General features: G+C 45.6%; 1 protein-coding gene and 1 pseudogene across 1 annotated transcript; both read right to left on the reverse strand.

Annotated features, from left to right (window-relative positions):
* Positions 1-2706: 2706 nt before the first annotated feature.
* LOC100834053 lies at positions 2707-7478 on the reverse strand (annotated as a pseudogene).
* A 3616-nt stretch (positions 7479-11094) lies between these two features.
* LOC100825265 (probable E3 ubiquitin-protein ligase ARI1) lies at positions 11095-15950 on the reverse strand. The gene is made up of 5 exons (XM_003562218.4): positions 15669-15950; positions 14670-14702; positions 14313-14583; positions 13300-13780; positions 11095-12107 (listed from the first exon to the last, which is right to left on the reverse strand). Exons 1-5 carry the CDS (start codon positions 15816-15818, stop codon positions 11441-11443), a joined length of 1602 nt encoding a protein of 533 aa, XP_003562266.1. The 5' UTR covers positions 15819-15950; the 3' UTR covers positions 11095-11440.
* Between the last annotated feature and the right edge of the window lie 1477 nt (positions 15951-17427).

Genomic DNA, 17427 nt, shown 5'->3' on the forward strand with positions numbered 1-17427 from the left:
ACGCCCCTAAGGCAACGACGAAAATATACAGAGAGAGGAACTGCCGGGCCCTCCCGCCCCCTCGTCTCCGGCGAGCAAGGCCGCCGGAGAGGAGGGGGAGAGGAGGCAGCGGCGGCGGAGCGGTCGAGAGCTGTAGCAACAGGAAGGAGAAGAGAGCAGCAGGGGTGGGGGTCTCCAGTTAGAAGGGAAGGATGTCAAAACACAAAGGTCCAGCTAGCTAATATAATGACACGGTATTAACATAATGGTAAGAATGAGGACGTTCATTTTCGTTCAATGAGATCAAATCTTTAGGATTGACGTGGCGTTTCATATATAATCAGACTACGTGTCACGTGTGCATTTGTGTTAAGGAGCACAATACATGCAACAGCGCAAGGTTTAAAATTTCGACGAAATTTCAGTAATTTTGGTGGGTCGAAATGTTCTCCTTTCGGTTAAAATTTCTGGTCTAACTACAGTGTTAGCCCAATAGCTTATGTAAATTTGTTTTATCCTAAAATGTAGTATGCGGTTTTTTTTTTACTGAGAACAGAGGAACCAACTTGTGTAACTTGTTCTAGACAAACGTATGTTCTATTACAACTTTGATTAATTTGGGTAAGATTGATTTTGATGAATTTCAAACAGCGAAATCTCAAATAGTTTACGAGATTCCTGAAATTTCGGTCGTTTCGGTGGGACTGAAATTTTAAACCTTGTAACAGCGTGAAGAGTGAAGTTGTCGTGGCCTTCGATTACTTTTGTAAAGCTTAGGGTCTCACACGCTTGCCTTTTTTAGTGTGTTGGTACTATGTACTACCTCAGTTTTATAATTATTGTTTCAAATTAACAAAAATGAATGTATCTATTCCTAAAAGACATTTAGATGCATGTAATATTTCAACAAGAATTATGAAACGGAGGGAGTACTATGTAGTACGGATCATACGTGTCTGCTTCAAACAATTAGTGCATGGTGCTCATAAAAGAAAAACAAGTGTGGCAAAAAGTCAAAAGAACAATGGCTTTGAAAATTGCCGAACAGGTGGATGCATGGTCAGAAACCATGATTGAAGAATGACATGCGTCATGCCTCTTAATTAAGGATTCGACATGTCCTAAACACCAAAGTCACGTGTATATGTGTGATACGTGAAAACGGAATGGAATCAATATGGACATAAAAGACACATCTCCATTCAAATACGCTGCCATGCGATTCTTAGAGGCCTATTGCTCAAAATCCTTAATATTCACGGTTCTCGAGCACTACGTCGAACGGCCTAATGAAGTTTGAACAAAAAAATTCTAGGGAAGTTATGAAGGGAAGACTCCTACCTAGATTTTATCTATACCAATATATTAAATTGCAGTTGGTGGTGAGGACTGCGGGTGGTTCCCTGTACATCTCTCCAATCTCCGCGTCGCCCCCCTCTGCCTCCTCATCACAGTCCAACACGAACTCGAGCAATGGCGATCGGGATGAGATAAGAACAGGGGACGGACCGAGGGAGCACGAGCCAGAAGAAAGAGGAAGGAAGGCCTCCTCCGTCGAGCTCCATCGCGCCTCCTCCATTGAGCTCCACCACCGCCTCCTCCTCCGTTGACCTCAGCCGCTGCCGAAGCTTGGTGACGTGAGGTCCCTCGCTGGCGCTACCGCATCCCCCGGTTCGTCCTCTCCCTCTGCATCCCCGATTTCAACTTTGATCTTCTCCCTCGAGACCACCGCGCCACCGCCAGCTCCAGATCGATGGGGAGACGGGAGCCCCTTCGTCTTCGATATGGATCGGGACTCGGGAACTAGATCGATCGGGACGAGAGAAGAGCAGGGGATGGACCGTGGCATCGAAAACGGGCGTTGAAAACGTGTTGGGCAAGATGACGTAGCATCTGACTGGTGGCCCCGGGTTATCGGAAATGCCATCAACCAGCTTAATTATTGAGATTAGGGTTTTCTGAAACCAATTGCCGCAAAAGTTGTGGTTTTGTGAGACTATTTCAAATAAACGTGGTAAATGTTTCACATTTGCAAGTTTTTGTTGTTTCTCGAGATATGAATAAAACAAATGCATGTTATATAATTTTTGTGCCTATGTTGAAATATCTCTACAAAAAGATATCCTTTCGTTGCTTTCCCAACCCTTCAAATTGTTGAATTTCTCAACAACACGCGGGATATCCTCTAATTACATCTAAACCAATGTGCATGCCCTTAATGATGGAAATTTCTCAGCGACCCGCGTGTTATCTACCAGAGTTCAATTCTCGAAGGCCACACTTTGGTGCCTCACTTTGTACAAATCATATATCTATGTACCGTCGGACTGCAATCGCGCAGTTCTTACAGTTGAACTTCAAAAAACTTCTAAATGAAAAAACAAAATATGCCAGACGGTGACATCCCTAATCCTCTCATACTAAACCGTGCATCGTCTAAAAAACTCGTAATAAAAAGTTCACTTGTTTTTCCTCTCTTACACAAAATCCAGTAGAAAAAATAATATGCGGCTCCAAATCCAAAAAAGATATGGAGCCGCCTTCCCTAATCCATTCCTGCTAGTGTATGAACTACTCTTGCATGCTATGACACGTGATGGACTGCTCTTGTTATGTCTGTTAAAATTCTAGCACGAACGTAGTTTTTTCAAAATTACGGTTTACGGGACTCGTTTTAGGTATCTGTTCTGCCATAACCAAATCGAAGTCGTAAACGTTTTTCAGGTAAAATTGTAAACGGCTTTTAATGGCCGGAGCTTTAAAGGATCTGATAGAGATGTTCTAAAACATGATGGTTGTAACAAAGGTTTCACTTGCGTTTTCCTCTCTTACACAGTTCCAGTAGGAAAAAAAAATGGAGGGGAGAAAAAAAATGCAGCTCCAAAAAATGATATGGAGCCGGCTTCCCTAGTCCGTTCCTATTCATGTAGCCTGGCGCGTGCAGGCTGGCCAGTGAGCCACCCGGAGAGACTATCCAACACGTGCTTCCAGCGCAGCAGTCGATCGCCGGCCGGCACGAGTGGCATGAGGGGGCCGGGCAGATCGAGCTCGCCCGCTCATGAAGCAGGGAGGAACTCCTTGGCCTTGTCCGGGCCTCGGGGCCGATACGTGGCGATGCTCACGGGTTCAACGAGCAGCGGCAGCAGCTCGTCCTGTATGCACTTGTAAACCTCCCCGCAGTGGGTCTCGACGATCCTGGCGAGGTTGATAGCCTCCTGCTTGGCGCGCCGGAGGTCCTCCTCCGGCATTGCCGGCACGTCCTCCGAGAGCGCCTTGGAGAGCCGCTCCACGTGGCGCTCCAGTTGCTCCTGGTGGTCCTCGAACAGCACCTGCGCTATGGACAGGTTCGCCTTCTCCGACCTTTCCCGTCGAACATGCAGTAGGCGAAGACGTAGGACCGAGGCAACACCTGCCGCGACCGGAGCAGGCTCCGGTGCGCGTCCGTGAGCCAGTCGGCGTCCCGGAACAGGAGGCGGCCGTGGTCCGATTCCAGCTGCTTCACCCGCTCCTCGATGGCCGGGCCCAGCTTCTCCTGCTCGGCCTTGAACGAGTCTCCGTGGATCTTGAAGTGATCGTAGTAGTGCGTGTAGCGGTGCAGCTGCCGCTTGGCGTTGTCCACCTTCTTCTTCTCCTCCCCGACGAAGCGGTTGCAGCTGTGCCCCTCGATGCTGGTGTACGTGTGTTTGAACCCCGTCGCACCACCGCACAGCCAACTGCATTGTAACAATGTTAATTAATTTCAGAGAAAGAAATCAAAAGCGGCCAGACCCAGAATGAAGGATACATAATTAACGAACGAACCATAGGTGCTGGCCGCATTCGCAGGTGACGAGGTTGCAGCCGCCGTTCTTCTCGATGGGCTTGAAGCACTTTGGGCAGTTCTTGGTGTTGGCCAGGATCCAGTTGACGTTCTCCGACTCGCCGTTGCACTTAACCTCCCACAGCTTCCACATGGCGCACGGGCACGGCGAGTGGGGCTGCTCCCCACAGTTGAAGCACAAGCTCACGCCGCAGGGGCACTCCACTTCGCAGTACCGCTCCCCGGCGCCCACGCAGATCGCGTGCCCGCAGTGTGGCACGCTCGGGCACCACTTCACCGTCTCGTTGTTCTCCAGGTACGACTCCAGGAGGAAGCGCTCGAACCGCTGCGCCGCCTCGGGGTACTTCCGCCCGAGGAGGTGCTGCACCATGGCCTCGTCGCAGATGGCCCAGCATTTCTCCCCCATGCATCGGATCTGCTTCTTGCCTGTGTCTAACGACGCATAGAAGTACTCTGTCCAACCTGAATGAACAATCACAGGCATGATTAACAAATTATATTTCCTCACTTGACAGAGAAATACATGCTTATTATTCGATCCACGATCAAGAAGGGAACTAGATGTATAGTTGCGTCTGTCTTAGAAACTTTGTGCAATTAAGCAGTTGCAACTTTGGGTTGCACCTTGATCAGCTTACAAACTAAATTAAGACCAACAAAGACAATATTTGAAAACTGAAACTTTTGCATTTGGAGGGCGTAGGAAATTTGCTTGGCAACTCGGTAAAGAATGGCGTAGCCAACCTTCTACAAAAAACCAAAGAGGCCCTAAATACCAGTAAAATGCAGATGAAAACATAACAAATTAGCAAGGGAGATAGAGAAACTCACATTCATTGCAGAAGCAATGCCCACATTCCATGGAGACATCACTCAAGGAAAATTCATCAAAGCACACAATGCATGTAGCTGTTATCGAGGGTGCTGCCCTGCTGTTATTGTCCTCCCGAAGTATGATGCCCGCCTCCCTGAGCATCTGGTCTCGCCCTTTCCTGTCGAGGTGGTCATAGATGCAGTCCACCTTCCACCGGTGGTGGATGAGGAGAGCGCGGGCATTGTGCTGCTTTATGTTGAGCAAGCTGGTCACCACGGACAATTCTTGTTGCTGTACACAGAGGAGGCAAATGAATATTGTACACAATATGTTGACGGGTCACAAGTTGGAACAAAATGTCTGAAGTTCTCTACTCCAAACAGGGCTTAGTTGAGTCCAGTTACCTGTGCAGCGGAAAGACATTCTCTTGTAATGGCCTGCGACAACAGGCAGAAAAATAATTCAGTATATCTTCTCAAAATTGTAGTAGTTAGTGATGATAATAATTCAGTACCAACAGGAACACATCTAGTTAAAACAAACTAAAGAAAACTTCTAAGAAACTTGATTTTCAGATCACGCTAAAGTTGAAGACTGGGCTATTAAAAACCAAACAAACCAGAAACAACCTGAGAATCAATGGCTAGGAAACTCTTTGGATGCTTCTCGGAGATTTCGCATGCAAGATCTTTTCCATAAGGTATGTAAGAGTGTAAGACAAAACTATTTTTTCAATAAGGTCATGCCTCGTGGTAGATGTCTTCAAAATTCCTTCCAATCGGTTAAACCACTCCATATGAATTTTTTACAATTCCAGCATAAATACTATGGTTTTGAATCCATAAAAAATCCTTTCATCCAAAGGGCTCCTAGTCCTGTAATTATAGTCTTCCCCCCTTGCCTTTGTACCTCCTTTTCGGGTTTTTTGACTCACTTGGGTTTCTTCCCTAGTCGTTTTGTTTTCGACTATCTGGGATAAATAACACACTATGTTGTTTCGTTAAAGAAAAAGGTTGCAAGTATGTAATGCTTGTTTGGTTAGGCACTTAGGGCATCCACAATAGTAGATCATTTAGATTCAACAGTAAAATACTCCTTCCGATCCATAATAAATGTCTCAGATTTAGTATGGATCGGAGGGAGTAACACATATAATGAGTTGCGTCTTTAAACTAACTCTAAATGATTTGTTAGAATTAAATGTGATGGTGCACAATGGTAAAAAAGTTACTCGTAACTCTTGTCTGATTCTTAGTTGACTCTTCACATAAAGTCAGTTCTCTTATGTTTCTTATTTCTCTTTGTTCCATATCAGCAAATTCAAAATAAGAGTTGTCCTTTGCAAATGCCCTTACACAGAGAGAGGAAAGGTTTCGAGTAAAAGATGGAAACTGAGTTGAACTAAGAATCAAACCAAGGTAGCCATGTGACATAACCCAACCAAGTCATTAACGATGCTGCTCTCTTTCAAAATTCTTCCCTGAGGCTCCAAATGTTTTGCAAGACAAATAATAATTTTCCATGAGGTCGAACCTCATGTTAGAATTCTTCCAGATTCCAAATGGGTTTACTTCTGTAGGAATTTTATAGGATTCATCATGTTGTCCGGTCACATGGATTGTAATCCATCAAAATGAGTTGAATTAAGAGATATTGTTACTGCTAAGATTAAGAATCAAATTAAGCAAGTTAGCTGTGTGGGACAACCCAACCAAGTCACTATAGATGCTGTTTTGTTTCTCAAAATACATACATAGAAGCCGATCTAGCAAGAACTTGTCAGGCCTGACGCCCAATTTACCAGTGGATTCCCGTAATTAAAGCATGATCTAACAGAGCTAACTTGGATTTGATCGCAGATATAGAAAATAACTCGAGATCCAGTGCACAAACCAAAAGGGCTGGTATCTCTTCCTTGGTATTTTGTTTATCAGTTTCGTAAGATTGAATCACGAACCACAATGGCCAGGGGACTTACCCAACAATCCGCGGGGCGATCCGGTGCCGGCGTGTCCTCCTCGAGTAGATCGTCGTCGTCCCCGATCCCGACCCCCTCCTCCTCCTCCTCCTCGGCTTCGTCGTAGTCATAATCGTAGTCGTAGCACTCGTCGTCACTGGCCATGGCAGCAGGCGACTCGAGGGTTTTGGCACGCGGCGTGTTGGGGGAAAGGCGGCGGGGGACCCCTTTTTTGGGTTTTTTAGTTGATCGCGACGAGGGTTTGAGGCCCACGGGGACTACGATCTGACGAGGAGGTCAGGGGTTTGGACTGATTGCGTGGTTGGAGCAGAACTCGGCTGGCGATTAGGCAAAGGGCGGCTTCTTGTTGCGGGACGACCGGACGATACAAACAGATATATTAGCTTGTCACGTACGATTCATATCTTCTCATGAACTGTACTCCTTTTTTTTTTCCGGGTCTCACTCTCGTGTACTGTACTCCGAAGAGGACATCTTCTAGGCTTCGTGGATTTGACCGTTCCGACCAGGTGAAGGAGAGTTGACACTGCTGCCGTGGATCCGCCGGCCGGTCTTGGACCAACCGGCCGTCCACCACCACCCGCGGCCGGCGCACTAACGTGCCGCCTCGCCGCCCCGCCCTTCTCCAGCCGTCACCACCACCGCCGGTCCGCCGCCGCCTCGGCCATCCCTCTAAACCGGGTACCGCTCATCTTCTCCGGCGCTGGCGACGACCCTACCCCCTAACCCTAAGTTGGACCGTAGGACCTACCTCGCCGGCGGCTCATCTCCTCCTCGCCTCCGCCGTTGCCGCCGCGGTCCGCCGCCGCTCGGGCTTGGCCACGGCTCGCCGTCGCCGCCGCTCTGGCTCAGGATGAGGCAGCGGAGGAGATGAGAAGAAAGAGACAAAGAGATAAGGAAACTGGGTGGGGCCCACCGGTATTAAAGGCGACAAATCATCCGCCGAGTTTGTTGCGGGTGGTTACGTGCCAAACTGATAATCGGCAATTAAACTACTTTTTCCGTCACATACTAAGTGCCGAAATATTAGATGTATCTAGATACTTTTTAGGTATATATATACATCCATATTTGAACAAATTTGAGTCACTTAATATTAAACGTAGGAATTACTACTATCTAGTTAGCCTTGAGTTACACATAGCACAATATTCTTGGTAACTTGTTTTCGTTAACAAAGATCATGCTGGTCAGTTCTTACTTGTCCCCACCCCCCCACCCCCAGGAACAAAGATACCACGCACACTCGAACACCACAGTTTTGGTTACTAGACAGTAATTTTGGCTACCGTCCGGTAACCTCGTTTACTGCCAGCCTGCCCGCAGTAAATGAAGTTAGCAAGTATACTATCTTCGTTTCTAAATTCTTGTCAAGATTTTAGTTCAAATTAAAATTAAAACCATAACAAGAATTTATGTATGGAGGGACTATCTTTTACCAAATGTTTTATTTAAAAAAAATTAAACGTTCATCATGCGGATAAATTACCTGGTATCTCTCTTAGAACATAAAGAATGCTGCTATGTTATTTAAATCTTTTTATGTCTGAAAATCAAAAGAAAACTATGTTCGACGCAAAAGTTTGGATTCAAAATTCTATTAAAAAATTCAAGCGTAAAAGTTCAGGCATAACCGAGTGGTATTTTTCCGATAACCACGATAACTACAAATAGCAGTGGCCCGGTAATTTGTTTTCTATTTGGTAGCAAAAATCTTCAGAAACACACATCAAAACACAAACAACATGAATAGACTTCCTCAAGAGCTGACAAAGACCGGGGGCAATTTAAGATTTATGTATAAATGTGAGGCAAGCACCATAGTTGAACATTAAGGGCAATAAGTTATTGCACATACATAGCATTGCATAATGACAAAGTAATTTCACATTTTACCAACAACTTGTCGCAAAATGACATGCTTTATAGACTTTAAGGATTTTTCGCTCCCTAGTTCCATAAAGCTCTTATTTTTTGAAACTCAAAAAATATAATTAAAAGTTAAAACATTTTAGCATGTAAATATTAGAAGGCTCTACAAAAATATTCAAACCCAAATTCAAACCTTAAAATTTGTCTGTCCCGTATCTTGTAATATAATCCCTTCTTTTCACAAAGGTTGGCGTATTTGGTTTCATTAAAACAAGATTTTGACAATTGATAACTCTATTGATGTGTGTTTTTTCATAAATGAAATTTATATAAATAAATTCATCATTAATAGTTCTTGCTAATAATCATGGCTTCATATCATATAGGAGTAAGTTACAAATAATAGAGTAATTTTTGGCTAAAAATTGTCTTAAGGAAACCAAATACGCCAACATTTGTGAAAAGGACGGAGTACTGCATAATGCCTCGATGTTGTTGTGCCTTGTGTCTTCATATTGTGTTGTGCTCCGAAGTTGTCTTGCCTTATATTTTATACTCCCTCCCTTTGGGTTTACAAGGCTCCTATTGAAGTTTGTGCCACACTTTCACCAACAATTATTCAAATTATATTTAGTACATGTATATAAAAGTTATACCATTAGAAAGAGTTTTTCAATATGAATCCAATAATATAGAGTAAATTTCACAGAACCACAGTTTTTGGGGCAGGTATGTCGCTGAACCACAATTAACGAAAAACCCTCCGGAGAACCACACTTTTTGAGTCAAGTTGTCCCACTCAGCCCGAAACCGGGTGGTTTGGCGGTTTTGCTTGATATCTTCGGGGGGGGGGGGGGCACCTCTTGGACGCTACGTCGGCTCCGAAAACTTGCAGGAGTGAGAAGGAGGCCGGAGGTTTAATCGCGGGCCAATGAGTCGGATCGGGTTGGGGCCGTAGCGTCCGACAGGTGGGCCCCACCTATATGAAATTAAGCAAAACCGCGAAACCACTCAATTTCGGGCTGACTGAGACAAATTGGCTCAAAAAGTGTGGTTCTGCAAACGGTTTCCGTTAACTGTGATTCAGCGACACAACTTCCTCAAAAACCGTGGTTTTGTGAAATTTACTCAATAATATATCTTTTGTGCCGCAATAATCTCATATTATCAATGTAATGTTTGGTCAAAGTTTGGCATAAAATTCCGCGCATACCTTATAAACCCAAATGGAGGGAGTAATTATTTGAGTTGCCTTGCCTTATTGCATATTATTTGTTTTGCGTCTCTGCCTTGATTGAGGCCTCAATTAAAAGGCATCTGTGAGTAATAAAGTAGTGCAATGACATTAGTGGAGAGGGTGCAAAAAATGGCAGAAAAACCACCGGAACATTTCAGTTTCAAATGGGAAAAAAAATAAGCACGCTCCGCTCCTTGGGAGGCGACCATACGTGGATTTGCATCCGGGTGGCACCCGACGGGTTCGGGTACGGGTACCGCTCAACCATACCCGTACCCGATGACCCGACCCTCAACCGCTACCCGTACCCGTACGCGTAGTCGGGTATGAAATTTTACCATACCGGCCACCCGCAACGGGTACGGGTTACCCGCGGGTATTTTTACCAAACCCATGAAACAACAACTTTCAAGCATTCAAAAAACAACAGCATTGAGAAAACAACAGCATTCAGCGATTACGGTCCACAGTTTCATACATCACACAGCAACAGCACACATAACTTATGGTTCATACAACACATAAAACAAATGTTTAAATTCATGCCATCAACGTCACAGCACACATAGGCAGTTTTGAGCACACCAAGCACAACAGCTCACTCTTGCCGTCGCCGGTGTCGGAGCCTTCGAAATCGATGTCCATCTCGGGCAGGAGGAGGCTGTGGGCCGATGTCGTGCCTGGTGGAGGAGGCGGGTGCGCGGCCGGCGGATTGGTTAAGGAGGCGGGCCGCGGCCGCGCAGGCCGCCGGACTGGTGGAGGATGCGAGGTGCGGGGCGCCGGACTGGTGGAGGAGGAGGCGCAGGCCGACGCACGGGCGGAGCTAGGCGGCTTAGGGAGGAAGCTAGCAGGCGGTGGGGGTCGGAGGCTTGGGACGCCAACCTGCCGGTGGCTGGCGGAGGTCGTGGTCTCGTGGAATGGAGGAGAGGGAGCAGGCGGGGGCGCGACCGCGTGGTGGAGGTCAGGGCGGCTGGCGCCTGGCGGCGGACAGGGGAGGTGATTCGGGCGGAGTGGGGAATTTGGGATTAGGGTTAGGTCAGATTGGGTGTTTCAGAGTTTATATATGAGATGTATTTGGCTGAGCCTTAGGAAAAATTTAGTGTGCTTATGCACTGGGCTGGCAACTTAGGTGCGAGTATACGGGTTCGGGTAGTCCAATACCATACCCGTCGGGTACATAATTTTACCATTTACGTACCCGCGGGTATTTTTTCTCACCATACACATATCTTAAACGGGTACATACCCGTCGGGTATGCGGGTATCAGGTACCCATTGCCATCCGTAGATTTGCATGGGAGTATTTAAATAGACACACCCTTTATTCTGCTGAATTTGATACAAGTTCAATAGTTTCTATCATCAAGATATTTGTCCTCTTGCAACTCAGCTCGTACCCTTTGGAACCAAAGAAATATATATGCGCACAGCCCGATCAAAATGATCAGCTAAGCAAGTACAAACGTAATGCAGATCAGAGGCCAATGAAGCAGTGGTTGCTCATTAGTGCTTTTCCCATCAGAAAATACAGTTCTAGAACAATGCTTTGTACAGATACCAAAAATACGTGGATAAATCCGCGCGTGCTTCAATTGAAAACAATCTACTCTACTTAGGTTAGGTCTTCTTAATTCGCGGTATTCTAACCATCCTGCATCATTTCCTGCCGCACGGGCACATATGCCTCGGTGCATGTCAATGGTCGTCAGGCTTGGCAACCAAGAGGAGCCTGGGCGTCCGTCACACCAGGAACTCCTTGGCCTTGTCAGGACCCTCCGGCATGTATGTCGCAATGTTCATGGGTTCCATGAGCAGCTGCAGCAGCTCCTCCTGAATGCACTTGTACATTCCCCCGCAGAGTGTTCCAATGATCTTGGCAAGATTGACCGCCTCCTGTTTCACTAGCAATATCTCCTGGTTTGTAAGTGCTGGGACGTCCCTCGTGAGCACCTTTGACAGCTGCTCCACGTGACGTTCCAGCTGCTCCTGCTGGTTCTCGAATAGATTCTGTGCCGGAGTCAAGTTGCTCTTCTCTGCGGGGTGTGTTCGCAGCTCACCGCCAAACATGTAATAGGCAAACGAATATGACCGCGATAGCACCTGCCGTGACCGAAGCAGGCGCTGGTGCGCCTGGATCAGCCAGCTACCATCTCTGATTGTCCTTGGTCGCTTGAGGTGATCAGACTCCAGCTGTTTCACCCGCTCCTTGATGGCCGGCCCCAGCTTTTGCTGCTGCTCCTTGTAAGAGTCCTCATGGATCTTGAACCGGTTGCAGTAGTGCGTGTACCGCTCTAGCTGCCGCCTGCCGGTGTCTACCTTGTTATTGCTCTCCTTGAAACGGTTGCAGCTGTGGCCTTCGATGGTACTCCATGTGTGTGCTGACCCTGTGGGCGCACCACATATCCAACTACATTGACCAAAAAATTAGTAATCAGGAAGAAGAATTGGTCTAAGTCAGGACAGGATACATGCATCAGGTAACATACAAGAACAATTCTCAGAGAGAACTCGTGAATTAGCTATCTGAAATAAGTCCATTTCACCCCCCTCAACTAATCGAGAAGTTCAAAAAACACCCTAAGTTATGAAACCGGGTATTTAACCCCCTCAAACTTTCAAAACCAGACACCTGACCCCCCTGGGCCTGTTTCCGACTGGCCTGGGCGGTTTTGACCCCGTTGACCGCCACGTTGGCTGCCTCTCTGGCACTGCCACGCTGGCATGTGGGCTATCTGAGCCTGTCTTACCCCCGCACCCACCCCCGCACCCGCGCCCGTCTCTGTCTTCTCTCTCGCTCAATTCTGTTCTTTAGCTCCGGCGACCAGAGGAACCCTAGTTCGTCACCGTTATTCGATTTGGTTTTCCTTCTCTTTCCTCCACTGGTTTCCCGTCTGAGTTGTATCTAATCGATTGATTTGCGGGTAGATGCCTGACTTCCTTGAAGAGGGGGTAGATTGGCCTGGAGCTGGGGTATTTCAGATGAGCGACGGGCGCTTCCTTGAGATGATGGACGAGCGTCTCTGCGGTAGTTCCAGGAAGAAGACAGAGGAGCATGACCTGAAGAATGAACTGAGGAGGACTGAAGAAGAGAAGATGAAGCTGGAGTTTGAATTGGCCTCACAGGACCTGAGGATTGAAGAGCTGGAAAAGGAGGTCAATGACCTGCGAGTTGAACTGGAAGAGATGAGCAAGAAGTTCATGTATGCTGTGACTGTTGCTATTACACTTGCTGCAGTTCATGTGTGCCTCTTGAAGCCAACATTGCAGTGCCAGAGAGGCAGCCAATGTGGCGGTCAACCGATCAACCCAGTCAAAACCGCCCAGACCAGGTGGAAACAGGCCTGGGGGGGGGGTCGGGTGTCTGGTTTTGAAAGTTTAGGGTGTTTTTTTAACTTATCGATTAGTTAAGGGGGGTAAAATGGACTTATTTCTAGCTATCTGGGTCATTGCAATAACGGAATAACTGAACGGAAATAATTTCGAGCTCCGCAGATTTTTTTTTCCAGCAGTCCAGCTCACATGTTTTAAACAGAAAATGATCTAGTTCTCTCACCTGGTATGCCCAAACCGCCAGTACCCTAAGTGTAACAAGAGCTTACCACATACACTGGCCGCACTTGCAGCGGACAAGGTTGCAACCGTCGCGTTTCTCGATGGGTTTGAAGCACTTGGGGCAGCTCATGGTGTTTTTGAGGATCCACTTGATGTTCTCCGACTCGCCGTGCTTCTTGGCATTCCATTTCTTCCATATGGTGCACGGGCACGGTGAGTGTGCCTGCTCCATGCAGTTGAAGCAGAAGCTGACGCCGCAGGGGCATTCCACCTCACAGTAACGATCGCCAGTTCCCACACGGATCGCGTGGCCACAGTGCGGGACACTGGGGCACCACTTCACAGAGTCATTGTCCTCAAGGTAGGACTCAAGCAGGAAGCGATCGAAGCGCTTGGCTGCATCGGGGTATTTCTTTCCAAGGAGGCTCCGCACGATGCCCTCCTCGCAAATGGCCAGGCACTTCACCTCCATGCACCGAATCTGTATCTTGCCACTGTTTACGGCTGCATAGAAGTGCTCTGTCCAACCTGAAAAAAAAAGGTACCACAGTAATTAAGGAACCAAAGTTTTTGCTAACAAAGCTCTTTCAATCTTCTGCATCTTTAGTTGATGAATGTTTACACATGTAGTCAAATAGTAGGAATTAAAGGATTTTTTCCATTAATGCTACTTGCTGTGTGCTGGTTCCCTTCCCTTTTTTCAGCATATTACGATGTTGACGCTATGTTACTTTTCTAAGATGGTTCCCAGGGTCACATGATAGGCATCTTCTCTCCACACCTTCTCCTATGCCATGTGCAAGGAAGGAAAATATGGTAGTATCACCATTCTTGAGAAAAGCTGACATGGTTGGTTGGGTGAAACTGCCTTGACCAGGCGGTGATGGGGCAGGATAGTGAAAACAAAACACCTTGATGGAAGAGCCGGAAACTACTATACAAGAAAGTTAGTGCAAAGTCCAAGACAGGGTTGTTGGCTTGTTGCTAGTAGCATGAATGAAAAAAAACATAAAATAAATGTACAGATCAGAAGAATTGCTGAGTGCAGGCAGGAACTCACAGTCATTGCAGAAGCAGTGCCCACAGTCCATGGTCGAGACAGCAGTCAGATCTAAGTCATCATCAAAACACACATTGCATTTGGCACTTCTTGAGGGTGTTCTGCTATTCTCCTGCAGCACAATATTTGCTTCTCTGAGCATGCGGCTTCGTCCCTTCCTGTCAAGGCAGTCATAGATGCGATCTAACTTCCACCGGTGGTAGATGAAGAGAGTGCGCGCATGGTGCTGCTTGATGTTGAGCAAATTCATTACTATTAATAGGTCCTCTTTCTGTAGGTAGAGTAGATAGAGAAAGCAGTCAGTAGATCTCAACTAGCGGTAGGACGGACAGAATCTGGAAACCAGCAGTCTATTACCTGTGCAGCAGAAATGGACTCTGGTGTAATGGCCTGCAACAGCAATTATAAACGTTAAAATCTTAAACCATAAGCATCTTCCTAAAAAAAGTGCAGTTTGCTAAACTGGAGACCTGAAATCCCAGAAAATGCAGAATTACATATACAATTGAGGGTACAATAAGATTTTTTAGTGAGAGAGGAACTGAACTAAATATCAGCATACCAGGAACGGTATGATGCTTTGATTTCAGTCCTTGAGTTCTGAACAGTTACTAATGCTGATTGTAAATATAGAAAACATTACCATGGAACAACGAGGTAACTCCAATGCTACTATGCATGACTTGTATGGTGCTTAAGGTTATGTTAAGTACAATAAATTACACGTTCAAGAAAGGAAACAATTTAAATTTGAACAAAATGCATATAACGATACACATTTCTCATGTTACAATTAAGCAACACTGCATACTCGAAACTGATTGTCCTCTTGTAAGACCATTATTTCAGGGGAAATTAGTGACCTTTATGAAATTGATCAAACCTTTGTGGTGAAAGATTTTCAATTGAACTAAACTAAGAATCTTACAACTGAACTAAGATTTAAACCAAGATGGCTGCACGGATTATATTTTGGTCACTCGTCGCCACTGGAAATATTGTTTCTTTGATCACACATTGAAGTCCTAGTACTGTCAGCATTAACAGTCGCGCCCCATAGGACCCAATCTGGGTACCGTACCGGAGAGAACTGGAGACGCTTCGCTGAACTAGCGCGGTATTTTATTTTTTTGGAGAGAACAGAGAACCTCCAAGCATAATCCATAGGCGCGTAAATACTCTTTAAAAATATACGCAAAAATAAACCAAGTCCGTGCGAAGAAATTGGGAGCGGGATGCTCAAATCGATCAGCCAGCTCAACCCCGATCTCGCCGAGGCGGATGCCCCAATAAACCGGTACGCATATTTAATCAAACGGCGAGCCAGCAAGGGCATCTGCTCGCCGCGTTACTCACCCAGCAATCCGAGCGGAGCTGCGGCAGCGGCGCGTCTTCCTCGAGCAGGCCTAGGTCCTCCTCGTCCGCCTCCACGGCCAAGCCATCCCAGACTGCCTCCTCCTCGTCTCCGTCGTCTTCGAAGAAATAGCACTCGTCGTCGCTGGCCATGGTGGGGTTTGATCGCGGCGGGGGAGGAGGAGGCGAGGGTTTTCTCGGAACTTGGGACGAGGGTTAACCGGTAGGGAGGCTTTGGGGAGAACTGGAGAAGGAGACGGCCGGCTTGGCACCCTTTTCTTTTCTTATCTTTTTTTTTCTTTTCCTGAGGAATTTGTTCTCGTCGTTAGCGGGACCTGAATCCTGGACTGAGGTCGATTGCCGTCGCCGAGAGTTTCCGAAGATCGAGGCTTTCTTTTCTCAGGTGGTCGGACGTGTGGGTGTGGACGTGTGGTGATCTGATGGATGCACGGCTCGTGTCGGATTTTTATTTTGACTCGGAGTGCAAACTTTTTTATTTTCAAGACGGCTTACCTTTTTCCGTCCAGAAATATTAAGCTTGCTTCAGAAGATCCCCTCGTCTCTGCTCTCTGAGTAAGCAAAATTACGATATTACGATATAATATGTTCTAAATTGTAGCGCATATAACTTTTGTTTGATGTCATATTTTTTAAACTTTGATCAATCCTATAACAGAAAATTATCAGCATCCATGGTGTCAAATGAGTATCACTGGATATATTGTGAAATATATTTTCATATTGTCTTGGCTTGACCGCTTGGCACTGTATAGTATATGATAACTTTAGCTAGAAGTTTGGTCAAACTTTATAAAGTTTGTCACTCAACAAAAGTTATACGTCCTACGCTTTAAATTGAGGGAGTATTAATTAAAGAAGAGAGTGATTGTTGTTGTATCTTATCGTAGATTCAACTCTAGCACAAGAACATAAGCATATAAAGGACACCAATGAAATAATAATAGAGTAACAGTAGTATTATACTTATTCTCTCCATTCCTGAATATAAGAAGTCCTACATTTGTCATAAGTCAAACTTTTTCAAGTTTGACCAAATTTATAGGAAAAAATAGTGAGATTTATAATACCAAATAGGTATAGCATGAAAAAATAGTAATTAAATTAATAAAACAAATTTGGAGTTGTAGGCATGGGTAGATTTTTCAATATTTAGGAACAGAGTGAGTACTAGATAAAAGAGTAATACAACAATTAAGATACCGTGCATGGTGAGGTTGTATTTTAATCTTGGTAGGACACTTATTTTTACAGATGTGGTCCCATGTTATTTGGTCACGATTTATCCATATCCCGCTTTATTAAATATGCCATCGCATCTTATGAGAGATGCTACTAGTGAACTCATAAAACATCATAAACTGATGATTCATTTCCAATCTTGAAACTCTCCGAACAAAAGTGCACTTCCTAAAAGTTTGCATCTTGCTACTCCAAAAATAATCAAATTCTTCATTCGTGATAAATCCATCTTGTGTGATAGCTAATGCACTTTCAAATTTGACAATCTTGTTAGGTGTGGTGGGGACACAAGGGGCTTCTTGAATTTTATTTAGGGAAAGTAGCTTGTTCTTATTTGAAACACGTAGATCAAGGATGGAAAGCATGAAATCCTTATTAGATAATGGTAGCTAATCATAGATAATGTCATGTTGAGTGATAGATCAAAAAACATATCGATTCATCTTGATATCTAATGGTACATCTTTCTGAAAAATAGTTATTTTGAGGACCAATCCCCATA

This window comes from Brachypodium distachyon, chromosome 1, assembly GCF_000005505.3.
Source record: "Brachypodium distachyon strain Bd21 chromosome 1, Brachypodium_distachyon_v3.0, whole genome shotgun sequence".
Lineage (NCBI taxonomy): Eukaryota > Viridiplantae > Streptophyta > Magnoliopsida > Poales > Poaceae > Brachypodium > Brachypodium distachyon.

Excerpts from the sequence above, each read along its gene's own strand:
- LOC100825265 (XM_003562218.4), bottom strand. The coding sequence starts at position 15,818 with ATGGCCAGCGACGACGAGTGCTATTTCTTCGAAGACGACGGAGACGAG. Across the intron at positions 13,781-14,312 it reads GCACTGCTTCTGCAATGACT|GTTGGACAGAGCACTTCTAT; the intron begins GTGAGTTCCTGC and ends TTTTTTTTTCAG. Across the intron at positions 12,108-13,299 it reads AAGTGCGGCCAGTGTATGTG|TTGGATATGTGGTGCGCCCA; the intron begins GTAAGCTCTTGT and ends TGGTCAATGTAG.